A 17,369-nucleotide genomic window follows, 5' to 3' on the forward strand; every position below is an offset into this window, starting at 1 on the left:
CACGAGCGCTGACGTAGGACGGATGCTGAGAAATGATTGCTCACGAGCTGTTGTTGCCCTGCGTTGGGAGGCGCATGCGCACCCCGGAGCTGGTTGGTGCGGTGCCGAGGGGGACCAAATTCCAACTTGGCACGGGAGGATGGGCAGTTGAATCTCACGTTGCTCTGCCTGCGGTGCGGTTAATGTCTGGGTTCTGAACCTCCCTCCTGGCCCCTCCCGGGTACGTTTGACTCTCAGTGACTCATTTTAGGACCTATACTGAGTTACGGGGGTTCTGCCCGTCTTCGAAGGGCGTTGCAGTGACGAGGTAGCCGTATCCCTCCGCCCCTTGAGGGGTCCCTATGGCCGCGCGGGGTCAGCCGTATCCCTCCGCCCCTTGAGGGGTCCCTATAGCCGCGCGCGGTCAGCCGTATCCCTCCGCCCCTTGAGGGGTCCCCATTGCAGTGAGGGGGCAGCTGTATCTCCACCATCCCCCTGAGGGGGAGGTCCCCATTGCTGCGGGGCAGCTGCCTTTTCTCCCCATCCGGCCTAAAATGAAGTGCTCAATATCTCATTGTTTATTATAAATTCAATTTCATAGTAATAACAGAGAAAATGTTGGTAGGCCTGGTTGAAGAAGTTAGGTCTATATACTCTAATTTTCCTCTGAAACATAGTTTGTTTCTTGTAGTATATTGAAAAACAAAAATACCCCTAAGTGGAGCCTGGAATCTATGTTGTATCAATTTTCTGCTTTTTTCTCAGGGGAGATGATAAAACCCTTCTGAGTTACATTCCCTCTTTTTTTCTTTACAGCTCCCTTCCACATCTATTGACATTTTGTAATGGATCTTTCTTTAGAATATGAAAAGCTCCTCAGCGCAGGGACCTCATCCTTTTATGTGTCACTGTAAAACATCACATAAACCTGTAGTGGTATATATAATTACATACAACAAAATTAAGTTAAGAGAAAATTAAGGTTGCAACATCAAGTATTCAGAAGTTAGCAAGTGCCAGAAGTAAGGTTGTCTGTGCATCCTTAATTCGGCCCTCTTGTGTGTATGCATTGTGATATCGTCTTTAATTTCATGATCATGTATTATTTTTTCCACGGGACTCCAGCCTCATTCAATGTACAGGATGAATGGTGCTCATTGAATAGGTAGCTATTCAATATTTGGTTGTATTCTGACCATTCAGTGTATGACCCCATGGCTTATATACTGCACACCCTTCATAGCCTGCTCTGAACATATTTCTTAATTTTTTCATGGGCTTTGTTATGGTGCTCTTCAGTTTAGTATCTGAGGTCTGAAACCTAAGGTATTTAGGTGCCTAACTCACATTGAAATCAGTGGGAGTTACGCACTTAAATACCTTTAAGGATCTGGGCCTGAGTCTTCTCAAACATTGATAAATTTATCTTCACAACTCCATGGTTAGGTAAGATGGTGGTATTATGCCCATTTTACAGATGAAGAACTGAAGCAAGCAGAGATTAAGGTCAAAAGTGTCTTCCACCAGTGAGTGCCCAATTTGAGACATTTAAGTCTTGATTTTTTTCAGAGTATTTAGCATTCTATAGCACTTTGTTTGCTCAGAGCAGAATTCCCATTGAATTCAGTTGCAGTTATGTGTTCAGCACTTCTGCAAATCAGGTACCAGTATCTCAAGTTACGCACTAAAAAATGAGGAAAAACAATCAATAGATTCCAAGGCCAGAAGGGACCATTATGATTATTTAGTCTGACCTCCTGTATAACACAGGCCATAGAACTTCCTCAAAATAATTCCTCAAACGTATCTTTTAGCAAAACATCTAATCTTGATTTAAAAATTTCCCATGATGGAGAATGCATGTGACCCTTGGTAAATTGTTCCACTAGCTAATTACCATCACTGATAAAAAGTTACACCTTGTTTCCTGTCTGAATTTGTCTAGCTTCCACTTCTAGCCATTGGATATCTTTTTTGATTGAGGAGATCATTCTCAAATATTTGTTCTCCATGTACATTCTTGTAGACTATAATCAAGTCATCCCTTAGCCTTTTTTAAAATAATTAACTTCAAATCAAACATCCAGATGTGGTATTTAGGAATTCTACATTGGGTTGTTTATTCATTCGTTCTCATTGAGGACTAGTGGCTTGCATGTTTTTGAAAAATGGGGATGATTAATTTTTGAGTGATACACTACACCCTCGAGGACTTCCTCTGCGAGCCAGCTGAATTTTGCTGTATTCTTTGGGTGAGTACATAAAATCAGCTGACTCCATCAGGGCCAGTGAATGCCACCCAGGATTTGAACTCTAGGCTCTTATAAACTCTGCAAGATAGAGACAGCCATCAGGACAAAGGATCTCTTTGATTCTATGTTTTACAGGCTCCTCATTCCTGTGGCTCTTTGTGTTGTTATCTGTCTTCCATGCTCATTGTAACTGATACACATTTTTATATCTAATCCACAACAATGAATCTCCAAACATTTACTACTGTCTACTATTCACTATATGTCACAAAGTCAAAGCAGCTGTCTGCAACATATTTAAAACTCTTCCATCTGCTCATCTCTGTATCGAATAGAGGGTTTAAATAAAATAAAATAAACCCCCTACACTTAATTTTATTTCTCTGTGGAAGTCTGTAGTGTTGTCATCTGCCTACAACAGATACCAACTCAGACCTCATCCTGTCTACAAATACTAGGCGTAGATCAGAGTATCTCATTCTGTAAAACAGCAGTGTATGCTATGCAACTTTGCCTCTTGTGTATGAAGGACAGTGGGGAGTTGTATGCATGCAGTGTATTGCTTTTTAATTGTTAATTATTTTAAAATGTGAAAAGTAGTTTTAATATTTATTATCGCCTCAAAATGGCTGATTCACAGTTTGTGATAGGTTATAAGACCAGAAATAAACTTGTTTGTGTAAATTTTATTTTTGAATTTCTAGAGTTTCAAATGTTAGAGGTTTTTTAATTTTTTCAGGTACAGCATTTTAGTATGTTTGCTTCCTGATTTTGTAATTTGTTATTACCATCTTAACTGTCTTCATGAAGTCTTTGTTCAGGACTAGAATTTATTACTGTATCTATTTCCCCATATTATTAGTTAGTAATAGTAAAGCATCGTATCATCATTAATTTTCAGACTACTAATTTTTGTGCCTTTGCATAATCTAGAATGCCAGAAGATTTCAGAAGTGTTTAAATATAATGTTATTAAGCAAGTAGGCAGAATACTGGCACCCAGACCAAATCCTTAAAATCTAATTATTAGGAACAGCGGGGTCTAATTTTGCTTTTGAGTCAAGAAATCTGTGCAAAAACCTTCCAAAAAACCACAGCTGAACCCACCTATCCTGTGCCAGCACAGTGGGTTTTTTAGCAATTAAAAGTTAATATTTTAAACTATTGCTATTTTTGTTTTATGTAGGTTTGAAGATTTTTTGTTTTCATGGCTTTTACTGTAACTGTGTACAGGTTATGGATAACTTTTTAAAAATGTGATCCTGAGTTAAGTTAGTTAAATTTTTGGCCTGGAAAATAAACACTGGTCATTTTGTAGTTACTTTTTAAAATATTCTTGGCAGTTTTAATGTTGCTATCCCAAACATAATCAATGATATAGCAATTGTAAATACCCAGTATGGCCATATACCCAGTATGGCCATTGCATGGCAGGAATGACCTTAAAAAGTCATTAATAACCATCAATATGTAAATGATTATTTTTTAGATTCATTATAGATTAATTTCCCAAAGAAACTGTGACAACCCTGTTTATTTTAAATAATAATTTTTAGCTAATATCCATTAGCAAATAACAGTAACAGAGCAGCAGGTTTTTTTTATGTATAAAATGGAAAGAGGCTCGGTAAGGCTTTTGTGCAGTTTTGTGGTTATCATTTCCTCTTGTGTGAAGATTTTGACTATCCCTAAACATCACACAGAATTTCTGCTCTGCAATTCATGTTGACACTCGCACTGATTTCCCAAAACAAGCAAAATAGGATGCTGCTATTGAGAACAGCTTGATTTATCAGTATTTATCTCTCACACCAAGGTTATTCTGAGAGTAAAGTCACTTCTGTGACATCCACTTCACTCTATTTTCTTTCTTTAATTCTGTTCAATCTACATCAAATGTAAAAACAAATATGATTTCACCCTTGGAATACTTGAGATACTGTTTGATCAGTATCATGTCTACCTAGAAAGGAATTGGATGAGCTAGAGCCAGAATTCCTACAGCAGGTTCATGAGTTTACTATGAGTTTAAGTGGGTTGTGTAGCATTCCCTACTTTGTTGTCTTAAAGAACAAAACAAAACCCCAAACATCTACATGTAGGGCAAATATTTTATAACACGTTTTTAGGTTGTGTAAAGATAAACATTTAGTCTACCTTCATTGTCAATAAGGGGCTGTGTGTGTTTAAAAATAAATCTATGCTATTAAGGAAACAATTGTTGAATATTTATATACTAACAAGTAGGAATAATAAACATGTGTTAGTATATATTTCAGCATTATAGCATTAGGTTTTGAGGGCGGTTTTAACAGCCAACTATTCTTATTTATCCTGAGGATATCGGCCTCAAAAGTTAATATTGAGTGTGCATCCAACACCTACCATTTTGCAATTAATTGTGAGTAGTTCCGCGTACAACCCTTAGCTGAGCCTACTGACAGAGATAGGGCACACAGAAAGAGACTCATTCCTCTATGTTGTGTACTACAGATCCTCTTCCTTTTGGGACAGCGACAAAAAGACATCAGATCTGAGAAATTGAGTTTTGGGTGTCTGGTAACATCTTTAGAAATCCTGCAAAATTTCAACATTTAAAAAAAAATAAACTAAATTTTGTATGCAGGTGTAGTATGAGGGGAAATTATTTTCTAAAATCTTGCATTGCTGAAAGATTTGTCACTAAAAGTGAGATGGTACTCTGTAAAAGGTCAGGATGTATTTTTTCACTGATAAATATTTACCCCTGTGGCATTATGAGAGACACTCTCATAATTAGCTTTGTATTCTAAGGGACTGATTTTTTTAATTTCACATCTCGAAGGTTTTTTAGGTATGTTTCTATGAATTACTAATTACTTTTTTTTCCTCTTTATAGTATTTAAGTTACTTGTCAAGTTAGCTTGAAAAAGCAGTGGAAAGAAGATGTTTCATGTTGTTCGGTATCAGCATCTAAAATTAACCCAGAACATTGGTTTTAGTGTACATCTAAAGTTGATTTTTCCAAGAACTCTTGCATTTGTACAACTGTGGAAGTCATGGCTCTCAACTCTCTCTCTTGTTGGAGACCAGAATATTGTCCTGATGGGACCTCCTGGAGCTGGGAAGACAACAGTTGGGAGAATAGTAGGTCACAAACTCGGCTGTCGTGTCATAGATGTGGATGATGATGTCCTTGAAACAACCTGGAATATGAGTGTGTCAGAAAAATTGCAGGATGTTGGTAGTCGACAATTTATAGAAGAGGAAGGAAAAGCCCTGTTAAAGTTTTCAGCATCTGGAAGTGTAATTTCCCTTTCTGGGTCGAATCCAATGCATGCTGCCAGCATGCAGCATGTGAAGAAAAATGGGATTGTTGTGTATCTGGATGTACCCACAAGAGACATAATAGATAGGCTGGAATTAATGAAAGTGGATCGTATTGTGGGGCAGGATTCTGGAATTTCTATGAGAGACATACTTCAGTTTAGGAAGCAGTTTTATAAAAAATGGTATGATATTCGTGTTCTTTGTGAAGGTGGACTTACAGCAGAGGTTGTAGCAGATAAAGTACTTGATGCAGTTAAGAGATATCAAGACTCAGAATCAGAAACTTTTATTTCAACCAGACATATAAGGTCTGAAATATGTGAGCAAAAAGGCTCTGTTAAATATTTCACTGAAGCTGTTGTTGAGGGCCTAGCATCTGATGGTGGACTCTTTGTTCCTGAGAAGGGGCTTCCAACATTCACTGCTGGAGAATGGCAAAGCTTAGTAGAAGCAACTTACGTTGAAAGAGCTCAGGTTATATTGGAAAGATTTATACATCCTGCTGATATACCTGCTTTCAAGCTGGGAGAAATTGTTGAGATTGCTTATGGAGAAAACTTTACTTGTTCTAAAATTGCCCCTCTTAGGTATCTGACAGGCAACCAGTTTCTCCTTGAGTTGTTTCATGGACCAACAGCCTCATTTAAGGATTTGGCGTTACAGTTGATGCCTCATCTATTTGCATACTGTGTTCCCAAAAGATGCAATTATTTGGTCCTAGTAGCTACTTCTGGAGACACAGGGAGTGCTGTCCTAGATGGTTTTAGTCGTCTTAGTGATACTGACAAACAAAGGATTGCTGTGGTCACTTTCTTTCCTGAGGATGGAGTAAGTCAGATTCAGAAATCACAGATGATTGGCTGCCAAAGAGAAAATGGGTGGTCAGTGGGGGTCAAATCTGATTTTGATTTTTGCCAGACAGCTATAAAAAAAATATTTACCAATTCTGATTATTCTGGCTTTCTTACTGTAGAATATGGAACAGCTTTAAGTGCAGCAAATTCTATAAACTGGGCTCGATTACTTCCCCAAGTTATTTATCATGCCTCTGCCTACCTTGACCTTGTTCATCAAGATATTATTACTTTTGGAAACCCAATAGATGTGTGTATTCCTACAGGAAACTTTGGCAACATATTAGCTGCATTATATGCAAAAAGGATGGGAATCCCTATCAGAAAATGTATTTGTGCATCCAATGGAAATAATGTTTTGACCGATTTCATAAGAACAGGTCTTTATGATTTAAGGGGAAGAAGATTAATGCAGACTTCATCACCAGCAATAGATATTTTGAAATCTTCCAACCTTGAACGACATTTGCACCTGATTGCTAGTGGTGATGGACAGCTGGTGACACAATTATTTAGTGAGCTGGAAAAGCAATGTCACTTTCAGTTGCAGAAAGATCTACTTGAGAAGCTTCAGCAAGACTTGGTGGCTGGGTGGTGCTCTGAGGAGGACTGTCTTGCTGCTATCCACTCTGTATACAGTACTACAGGGTATATTTTGGACACGCACACGGCTATTGCTAAAGTAGTTGCAGATCGATTACAGGATAGAACATGTCCAGTTATCATTTCATCTACAGCTCATTATTCCAAGTTTGCACCTGCTATCCTGCGGGCTTTGAGGATTGCAGAAATAAAACAGAATCCTTTAAGTCAGCTTCACTTGCTGAGTTCTTACAGTCCTTTGCCTCCAGTCCATAGGGGCCTGTTAAAGACATTGAAAGAGAACGAAAAGCAGAAACATCAGATCTGTGCTGCTGATGTGAATGTCATGATGGCACATATAGAAACTGTAATACAAAATAAGTTTATGAAAGTTTTCTAAGTAAATTTACTTGGTGTTTATTATATCAATTTAAATATTTTCTTCACTAAAAAGTCATGTTTTAATAAATGCATAGTACACAAGGTCTTTGGCAAGTTTATATTCTGAGTATACTTTCTCATCTTCATGTTCAGCTAAAACATTTTAACATTGATTTTAAAATTTTTTGCATGCATGTGAGAATTCTAATTCGGGTGAACGGTTCTTGTTTGAAAGCCCAAGAGACCGAGGGGCTCTTTTACAGAAAAAGTGCAGTAGTGCACACTTCCCCACAAAACCCTGGCAGTGTGCCTCAATCCTGACTTGAGAGCGAGCACTTCTAAGGTGAAAGAATAATCCTATCTGAAACTGCTAACAAGTGCTACAGTTGTGGTGTTGTGTATGTGGTATGTGCTGTGAATACTTTCCACTGGAAATTTAGCTAAACATTAATCTCACATGGGGCATTGAAAAGCCTTCAGGTGTAGTAACAGCTTTCATCTTCTCTTCATCTGGGATATATTTAAACTGGAATCCTTGAAGTTAAATTACCTATATCTTATTATCCACACAATCCTACAATATTTTAATATGCTCTCTCTGTATATATTGTTTTTGTATTGACTATGTAATCACATATTCTTGTTCAGTGTCAAAACATTTTTTTTGTCTTGTCATAGGGGACAGTATTTTTCCTTAACCTCGAGCCTGTATGTTTTATTATCACCTTTTAAAGCATATTTCTTCCCTGAATGTGCTTGCAACTTCCATTAGCCTCTGCTGAGGCTTTTCTATTTGAGCTCACAAGTTTATTGCACCATCTTACCAAATAGTAGAAGATAGTAATATCAGAAGCCTTCTTGAATAAGTGTAAATTAAAATATTCAATTGTTGAATTCCCATCCTTTTTCTCAAATTTTATGTTTGTGTTCAGGGACACTCCCCCCCCCCCCAAGCTTCTGGGGATATTCAAAATTACTTTTATTTTTATGTCCTCTGTAATTTTCTCCCCTTGATTTTTGAGTGGTTTTTGTGTATCTGAGAAGCCACAGAAAACTATTAGCCGAAGATTGAGGCAAATTTTCTTTTTTTTAAAAAAAAAAAAAAAAAAAAAGCTTCTAAAATTGGATGCTACTGCACCTTATCCATCCTTGCTAAGGCAATCTATTTTAGGTCACATGGTCAAGTTATCCTTTCTGTATCAGCTAATGACTAGTGGTTTAATAGGTTTTTTGCATCAAAAATAATAGATCTGGATGTCAAAGTGCAAAACTATCTTAGATGAGATTACCATATATCTACTAATTGTAGATTGTATTTGGCAATCAAAGGGGTAAAGTTTAAGTACCCGCTACATGATATACTGTTACCAAGCACATTATAAGCTGATTGAAACAGGAATGGTTTGTATATGTTATATGATAAATATTACAAATAATAGCTTCTCATGTATATTAAAGGTGTATCCCACTACAAAGTTATGTGTGCATATGTAATATGTAGTTTTCTTTTCCTTCCCTTTGCTATTCTCTAATAGCTTTTCAGGACATCTCTGGTTATTTTTTCTGCTGTTTTTAGCTCTATCGCACATACATTTTTTTAACACAGTAATGCTAGAATCACGCTTTGTATTCTTATCTTCAGAAACGGGGCCCAAAAATAAGTGATGAAATGCTAACTGCTGGCATTTAATGCAGTACATCATTGGGGCTTAGAAAAAGGTAGTGCGAGTTTGTTACTGAAAAGCGTTGATGGTGCATCATGTTAGTGCACAACAACCCTTTCACTTCTGGAGCTCTGAGTTTGAATTCTTCCTTTTGGTCCCAAGTAACAATAAATGTGATTGTCTTACCATATGTGCTCATTACAAAACCTGTACTGCAATAAGCTAATAGGGATGTTTCAGGATAGGGTGGGGTGGTTGCAGCACTGAAACTCAGACCATTCCTGTTTGCCATCTCTTTCATGAGTATTAAAACTTACACACTTACATTACGGTTTAAGGTATCTAAGAAGAGAAACTTGATATAATAAACAATATAGAGCAAAGGAAAACAGAATATAAACAAGATTAGGTTAAAAGTCAAAGGCCTGTGTAGGAGTGGTATAGTTGATTTATAAGGGAATAAGGCAACAGCTGAACTATACTCAGAGAAAAATTTTATGTGCAACATACAGAAGGATTTAGTGTGGTGTGGCTAACACCAATATTTCAGAGCTCACAGAAGTACCTCAAATTTGATTGATTATTGAGGGGGGAAAATTCAGTTTGGTTCCTAGATGACAGTTCCTGTGATATGAACACAATCATAGTTGGCACTGGGAGAGGTTAAGAACTGAATGGATTTAGAAACTGAACATTTAATTATCTCATGCTTAGGCTATGTATACATTAAAAAGTTAGGCTGATCCAGCTACGTCACTCGGGTGTGAAGAATTCTTCTGTTGACTTAGTTACTGCCCCTCAAGCAGGTGTATTAATTACAGTGATGGGAGAACCCCTCCCAGTGCTGGAGTGAGTGTCTACACTGAAGTGCTACAGCATGCAGCTGCAGCATTTCTAATGAATACATAGCCTCAGACTTGGAATTCTAAGGCTAAGATAGACATATAAAGGCAATGCCTGGGGAGCTTTCCTCTGCTACTGTCTGTGTTAAACCTGTCCTGGCAATAGATAACTATTAGACTTTGTCTACACTGGCACTTTGTCAGCAAAACTTCTGTTGTTCAGGGTTTTTTGTCCCGAACGACAAAAGTTTTACCAATGAAAAGCGCTGGTGTGAACAGTGCTTTGTCAGTAGGAGTGCTTTCCTGCCGACAAAGCCATTGCCATTCGGGGAGAGGGGAAGCTTTTTGTTGGCAGGACAAAATAGCAGTCTCCTGCTGACAAAGAGCAGCTACACTGCATGCCTTTTAGTGGCATGGCTGTAGCGGCATAGCCGTGTCGCTAAAAGCTTCGGCGTGTTGCCATAGCCTTAAATAATTAGTTTCTAAAGCTGTCCAATACCTTTTATAAGGATTAAATTCACTCATTTTTTAAAGAAAACCAACCCAATGTGTTAACGCTTTCATTTCACACAAGGTATACCAAAACCTATTTAGTGTTATACTGTGTTGCGCTATTAGTGCTATGCAATAATGTTTTTACTTTTAGCAGGAAAATGATACACTTAGAGTATTTGCAGGAAAACATAACATCAACATTGTGATGTGGACAATATCAATACTATTTGGGCCTGGGCTGCACACAAGTTGCAGTGGTTTAAATAAAGGTGTGGTGTTGGAAGTTAATTTGATGTGAGCCAGGGTTACAGTGTCTGAGTGTCCACATGTAAAGTTACACTGGTTTCCCTAAACTGGTGTAGCGTCAGATCTTTTGTTAAACTGTTACAACTTCTGAGTGTAGATGAGCCTCTGCTGACCCACTGCTATCTCATGGAGAACTTTAAAGGATAATTGTTGTAAGAGTTCTGCTTATATACTGTCTGTATTTATATTATTTCTTTTACCTATGACTATTTGCATTCAAATATGATCTGTGTTGCTTAGGAACTGACCAGTTGCTCATAACTCATCTTAAGTCATCATTCTGTTTCTGTTATCAACAACTACCTGCGATGCCAGACTTGAGTAAAAGAATGATCAGCAGAAGCAAATGAATTTCTAAGGGGCAGTCCTGATTTCATTTGAATGTCCCTAGTAATGAAAATGCAGAGGTTTTCATATATCATGATATGTATATATTATACAAATTGTGATATTTTAGCAGAATTGTTTCTAAATAGAACATTAATCAGTTTTCCAAAAAATGTCCACTCTGCATTATTCGGGAACATCAAGAACATAAGTAAGTGTTAGAATTATTCAACCACACTATATTCTGTACTCTCCCTGTACTGTCTACATAGCTATTCTTATTCACTATATATTTTCCCCAACAAATATTGGGAGATCAACTATTCTAAATTTTCCTGACACATCTGTTTTTTCCACTGTCAAACATGCCGTGTACTTCAAAAGTGTACCTAAAGTTCAGCCTTTGCTAGCATAATCATAAGATGCAGTTTATAACTTAGTCCCAGCTATGTCTTACTGTCAAGCCTTCATCAATATGCTCTAAAACTAAATGAAATCTACTAAGTAAACTATGGTTTCAGAATAGCTCTCATAGTGATAAAAGGATTTGAAATATATGGCCCGCATAAGCAGTCTATCCAGACTTATTGAATAGTGGGTGTATACTAAATGATCTAGTAGTGAATATCTAGCCGTGTCTGAAGTAAAAGAAATCTTTCACCCTATTGTAGGAAGAATATAAAAAATTACTAGCAGTATGCAGAATGTACCTAAACATATTTATATTGCACAATAGGTTTATATGGTGCTGTATACATATAAAAAGTTTCTTCTTTGAGGAGTTCACAATCTATGTGAAAATAATGAGCAAATCCATGCCCATTTAACCTCCCCACCCATCTATTTACTATCTGTGGAGGGGAACTTGTTGCTCTTAAACAATCTTATGGGAAATGAATGATGCAGGTGATATGAAATATTTTGTTTTAAGGTCAGCAGTCTGAAATTGGCCCAGGTCCGTAGTGACCAAAAGTTATTGTAATCTGACAGCTGTTGAATGGGCCTTGTGAAATGAGTTGCCAGTCTCCGTCTGGTTCCTGGTAGACAGATATACTCATCACAAAAGCCACCAATTTTAGCACATGTCTTAGGAGCCTCAGCCAAGAGCAAAGGATTAAATTTTGCTATGTTTTTCCATATTGGTCAAAAGTGTGCAAGGCTTCAACAAAATTTTATTATTTGTATTATAGTAGCATCTGGGGGCCCTGGTCAGGATTGGAACCGCAGCATGCTGGATGTTATGCTCTGAAAATCTGAGTCTAAAAACATCATACAGAGAAAGTAATAGAAATCATACAACAGGTTTTTCCTCTCCCAATCATTTTTGTTTGTTTTATTACATTGTATTACTTTAATGCTACCCTCTTAGCCCTTTCCATTTTGCTGCCTTTGTGGCCACCAGATTCTGGGCCTGGTGTGGTCCCTTGCATCAATTATAGCAGCACAAAGGCTGCTCTAATTTATGCCCAGCTACCAATGGCCTTTAGGGTCCATTCTAGCTGCTGTGAATGGCTGGACCTTGGTGACTTATGACCACACACTCTCTCCTCTCCTCCCCCCTGTGTCCTCTATATTAGCAGCTGGGAGGAGTGTGATGTAGAGCCCAAACCTGACTCTGAGATCATTTCCCGGTGAGCTGGTGAAGCCAGCTTTCCGGCTGTTGTAGTTGGCCAGAGTGGCACAAGGCAGTAGGTGTGGGAACCAGAGTGGGGCTAAGATGATAATTACACGTATGTAACACAGGAAACAAGGCTTCAATAAGAGTTACATAGGGAAGTCATTAAACAAAGGATAATTAAATAGATGAATTAGCTGCTTACATATCAGCATGTTTAATAAAATGAAACTAAACAGCAAAATAATGAACATTTCCTGTGTTTTTAATGGGAATATATTTTTCTCATTTTAAGAGTATCCCACACTTCATAAAATCAATTACCTAGCATGGAAAATAGTGGTCCCAGTGTTCTAATTTCAAATTGTGCCACTGATACTTAGAATATCTTTAGATTTCTTCCATTTGAAATAAAGTATTGCTATGAAAACAAGCATAGTCCCATCCCCCAAATCAATACAAAATCAACATGGCATACATTAAAAGGATTAAAAACTGGCTAAATGACAATCTCAAAATGTAATTGTAGATCAGGAATTGAATGGCTGTGTTATTAGTGGGCTCTGTGCTATTTAACATTGTTATCAAGGACCTGGAAGAAAACATAAAATCATGACTGAAAAGTTTGCAGCTGACACAAAGATTGGAGGAGTGGTACATAATTAGGCTTGGAAGGATTAGATTTTTGTTGGTACACAATTTCACCATACACACACAAACTGCTGAAAACATATTTCCTTTAGTAATACAGTAATCAAAATGTACAGATAGGCAAAATAAGAAAATGCTGCTTGAGAGCTTATTAGTTTGTACATTATGACGTGATGATGACAATTTGTGCTTTAATGGTTATAAAGATTTAACTTTTTGAAGCTCAACATCTACCGTCATTAAATAAATGTCTGACCTCCCTGCAATAATGTCCTGCAACTGTGAAAAATGAAAGTGATAAAAATCTTTAAAAAATTATTAAAAATAAGCATCAGTACCGTCCATTGAAGTGATTTTAAAAAATCAAATTATGAGAAGCTTATAAATACTGCAGAGGACATGTCACGGATACAGAATGATCTGGATCTGTTGGGAAGCTGGATGCAAGCAAACTATGCATTTCAGTATGGCAAAATATACTCTTACATCTAGAAACAAAGACTATAAACCATACTTAAAGGACTCTATCCTGGGAAGCAGTGACTCTGGACTTGAGGATCATAGTGGATGATTGGCTGAACATGAGCTCCCAGTGCAATAGGTGTGACTAAGGGTATGTCTACACTGCAATTAAAAACTTGTGGCTGGCCCACGCCAGCTGATTTGGGCTCGCCGGGCTCAGGTTAAGGGACTGTTTAATTGTGGTGTAGAGGTTTGAGCTTGGTCTGGAGCCTGGGCTTGAGTACTCTGTGAAGTGGAAGGGTCCCAGAGCTCAGGCTGCAGCCTGAGCCCGCAGGTCTACACGGCAATTAAACAGTCCCTTAGCCTGAGCCCAGTGAGCCCAGGTCAGCTGGCATGGGCAAATGCAATCCTTGGATGTATAAACAGGGAATATTGAGTTGAAATAGGAAAGTTTTATTACCTCTGGACCACTGGAATACTGTGTCAAATTCTGGTATCACAATTCAAGAAAGATAGTGATAAGTTGGGGAGGGTTCAGAGAAGAGTCACAAGAATGATTAAATGGTTGGAAAATTTACCTTTTAGTGATGGCCTCAAGGAGCTCATTCTGTTTAGCTTAACAGAAAAGGTTATGGGGGGACTTGGTCACAATCTATAAGTACCTCCATAGGGAACAGGAAATTTGATTACTGAAGACTCTTAATTGGGCAGACAAAGATATAACAAGATCCAGTGGCTGGAACTGAAGCTAGACAAATTCGGACTCAAGGTGCACATTTTCAAGAGTAAGGATAATTAACCACTGGATCAAGGACTGTGGTGGATTCTCCATCACTGGAAACTTTAAAATCAAGATTGGATTATTTCTAGAAGACTTACAATAGTTCAAACATGATGAATAAATTCAGAGAAGTTATATGGTCTGTGTTGGATACAGAAGATCAGACTAGATGATCACAATGAGCCCTTCTGGCCTTATAATCTGTGAATTCCATCTCTGCATGGAACATTTGATGATTTATATATTTACAAAATTTGTAATCATATCAGAATGGATGCAGGCCATACATAAGACACTGTAAACCTATTTACATCTTGCTGTTAGATATCAGTAAACTACAAGCAGGTGTGCTTTTTAATAAGCTAATGGTTTTGTTTAGCTGTGTTCCTTCCATCATTTGAGAATTGCTAATAATCTACTAATGCAGTCTCTGACCTGACTTATTCCTAAACAGTATGGCTCATTAGTCTCTCATTTCATTATAAATATATATATTGTGATGGTTTATATCCTTTCATTTTGAAAAATAGTCCATAATAGAAGAACAAGAAATGTAGTAGGGCAATGGATATGAAAATGTTGTCTTCTGTGTTGAATACAGTTATTGATTATTTTTTCTAACCCTTTCTCCCCATGTGCTTTAAAGTTTGCTGGACTATTTAGATCACTTCTCTCCTTCCCCATTGCCCAGGAGCCTAGCTGCCCTTTCAGTTGCAGTATGTGGCCCAACAGCTACTTTCATAAGAACCTAACTTAAGAACGGCCATACTGGGGGTCAGACTAAAGGTCCAGCTAGCCCAGTATCTTGTCTTCTGACAGTGGCCAATGCTAGGTGCCACAGTCGCCCACTCCCAGCTTCTGGCAAACAGAGGCTAGAGACACAATCCCTGTCCATCCTGGCTAATAGCCATTGATGGACTTATCTTCCATGAATGTGTCTAGTTCTTTTTTGAACCCTGTTATAGTCTTGGCCTTCACAACATCCTCTGGCAACAGTTCCATAGGTTGACTATGTGTTGTGTGGAGAAATACTTCCTTTTGTTTGTTTTGAACTTGCTGCCTATTAATTTCATTTGGTGACCCCTAGTTCTTGTGTAATGAGAAGGAGTAAATAACACTTACCTATTTACTTTCTCCACACCAGTCATGATTTTATAGACCCCTATCATATCCCCCCCCTTAGTCGTCTCTTTTCCAACCTGAAAAGTCCCAATCTTATTAATCTCCCCTCATACGGAAGCTGTTCCATACCTCTAATCATTTCAACTCATTGTCTATGATAAAATCTACATGTGGAATATTGAAAAATTGTTTCATGTTTACAATAGAAAATGCATCAAAAGAGGCCCAGGCCTGTAGCCAGTCAAGTCCAAATAGGGAAGCTCTGGCAAGTGGAAGCAAAGCACAAGGTGGGGAAATCAAAAGGGTCTTCCCTAAAAATTTTTGAAAGGCCAGGAGCATATCCTACATGTTAGATTTTAAAATATTTTAACTCTAAAAGTTAATACCAAAACAAAGTAAGTACTCTCTGTGACATTACACTCCATATTCTTTATGAAAATATGCTTCTGATATGGATATGACATAACTGAGATGTACTTTATATAAGATGGCTCATGTAAGACATCATTGGAAAGGTTAAGATTTACTGAATGTGATTATCCAATTCATATGCATGTATCATTTCTGTATCTAAAGTTAGGAATATGGACTATGTAACAATTACAACTGGGTGTGTATTGGGAAGGCACCCACCAGACGACAGCCCATCAGATTTGATGGGCCATTAGGAAGAAACAACAAGAGTGTGATGATACTAATCTCTCTCCCTCCTGGGAGGCATCCTGGGACATAACTGTGACGCTACTAGGTCAGGTGGTCTTGTCACCTGATACTAAACATTATCTTGTAACTTTCCACTAACAGGAGAGGGGGAGGGATCAAGTTTGGGAAACAAAAGATTCCCACCTTATGTAAATCTTATTTAAGGGTGGGGAGGAAGGCAAATGGGACTCTCCTCCATTGCCTACCCAAGAAGAAGGACTGCTGAAAGAACCTGAAGGGACAAAGGAACTAACCTGAAGGGAAAGACAGGGTGAGTCCAGACTGAGACAGGGGAATTCTGAACTACAGAAACTCTGCATCCTGCCTAATTCAACATTTAGGGTGAAAAATTACATTTTGTAACCTGCTTCTTTAGTGAATCAAGCTTAATTTACGTGTTTTGTTTTATTTGCTTAGTAATCTACTTTGTTCTGTTTGCTATCTCTTTAACCACTTAAAATCTGCCTTTTATAGTTAATAAACTTATTTCTTGTTTATAATATAACCCAGGTTGTGCAATCCATAATTGGAGGGGGATAAGAGGCTGTGCATACCTTCCTCCACATTGAGGGAGGAGGTGGGTTTCATAATATACCTTTGGGTCTGCATTCCAAGGGAGAAGAACACCTGAGTGCTGGGGCAAGTCCCTTAAGCTGAGTCTTCCCAGAGCTGATCTGAGTGTTTGTGTTGTTCTGCAGTTGGGTGTGGTCCTGCCTGTGTGTGTGCTGGAGGAGGCGTAAGACCCTGGCTCAGAAAGACAGGTAAAAAGGGGGCCAATCCTGGCAGAACAGGTGGGCTCAGTGGTATCTCAGCACCTCAGGTGGCATCATTCTCCTGGCACTGAACTGAAATTCTGTATTAGGATAAGCTATACGTGGGACTCAAGTTTCCTTAAAATATCAATAAATGTCACTAAAACCCAGTAAAACCACAGTGCTTTCCAAACACTCTCATGCATCTCCCATTAGATGCATATGGAAACTATAAAAACATTAAAAATGCCAGAATCAACACTGTAAAACCAATGCCTCCAAACCCTAAACTA

The 17,369-nt window shown here is 38.1% G+C and overlaps 1 protein-coding gene and 1 long non-coding RNA gene across 4 annotated transcripts in view; both read left to right on the forward strand.

Annotated features, from left to right (window-relative positions):
• The first annotated feature begins 1 nt into the window (after nucleotide 1).
• On the forward strand, nucleotides 2–8,836 carry THNSL1 (threonine synthase like 1). Its single transcript, XM_084621246.1, has 2 exons — nucleotides 2–220; nucleotides 5,110–8,836. Exon 2 carries the CDS (start codon nucleotides 5,157–5,159, stop codon nucleotides 7,374–7,376), a length of 2,220 nt encoding a protein of 739 aa, XP_084477372.1. The 5' UTR covers nucleotides 2–220; nucleotides 5,110–5,156; the 3' UTR covers nucleotides 7,377–8,836.
• Nucleotides 8,837–15,144: 6,308 nt separating this feature from the next.
• LOC311516874 overlaps nucleotides 15,145–17,369 on the forward strand; it is a 62,285-nt gene continuing 60,060 nt past the window's right edge. For 2 of the 3 annotated variants that reach the window (XR_014710522.1, XR_014710523.1), the window contains exon 1: nucleotides 15,145–15,909. This is a non-coding gene — a long non-coding RNA (uncharacterized lncRNA). Of the gene's footprint in view, nucleotides 15,910–16,833; nucleotides 16,902–17,022; nucleotides 17,086–17,369 lie in introns of those variants that run through there. The other variant, XR_014710524.1, reaches the window with a different exon arrangement.

Source organism: Lepidochelys olivacea, assembly GCF_965140295.1.
Source record: "Lepidochelys olivacea isolate rLepOli2 genome assembly, chromosome: 2".
NCBI classification, from domain to species: Eukaryota; Metazoa; Chordata; order Testudines; family Cheloniidae; genus Lepidochelys; species Lepidochelys olivacea.

Bases quoted from the DNA above. Each gene is read 5' to 3' on its own strand.
- THNSL1 (XM_084621246.1), top strand. From the start codon at position 5,157: ATGTTTCATGTTGTTCGGTATCAGCATCTAAAATTAACCCAGAACATT.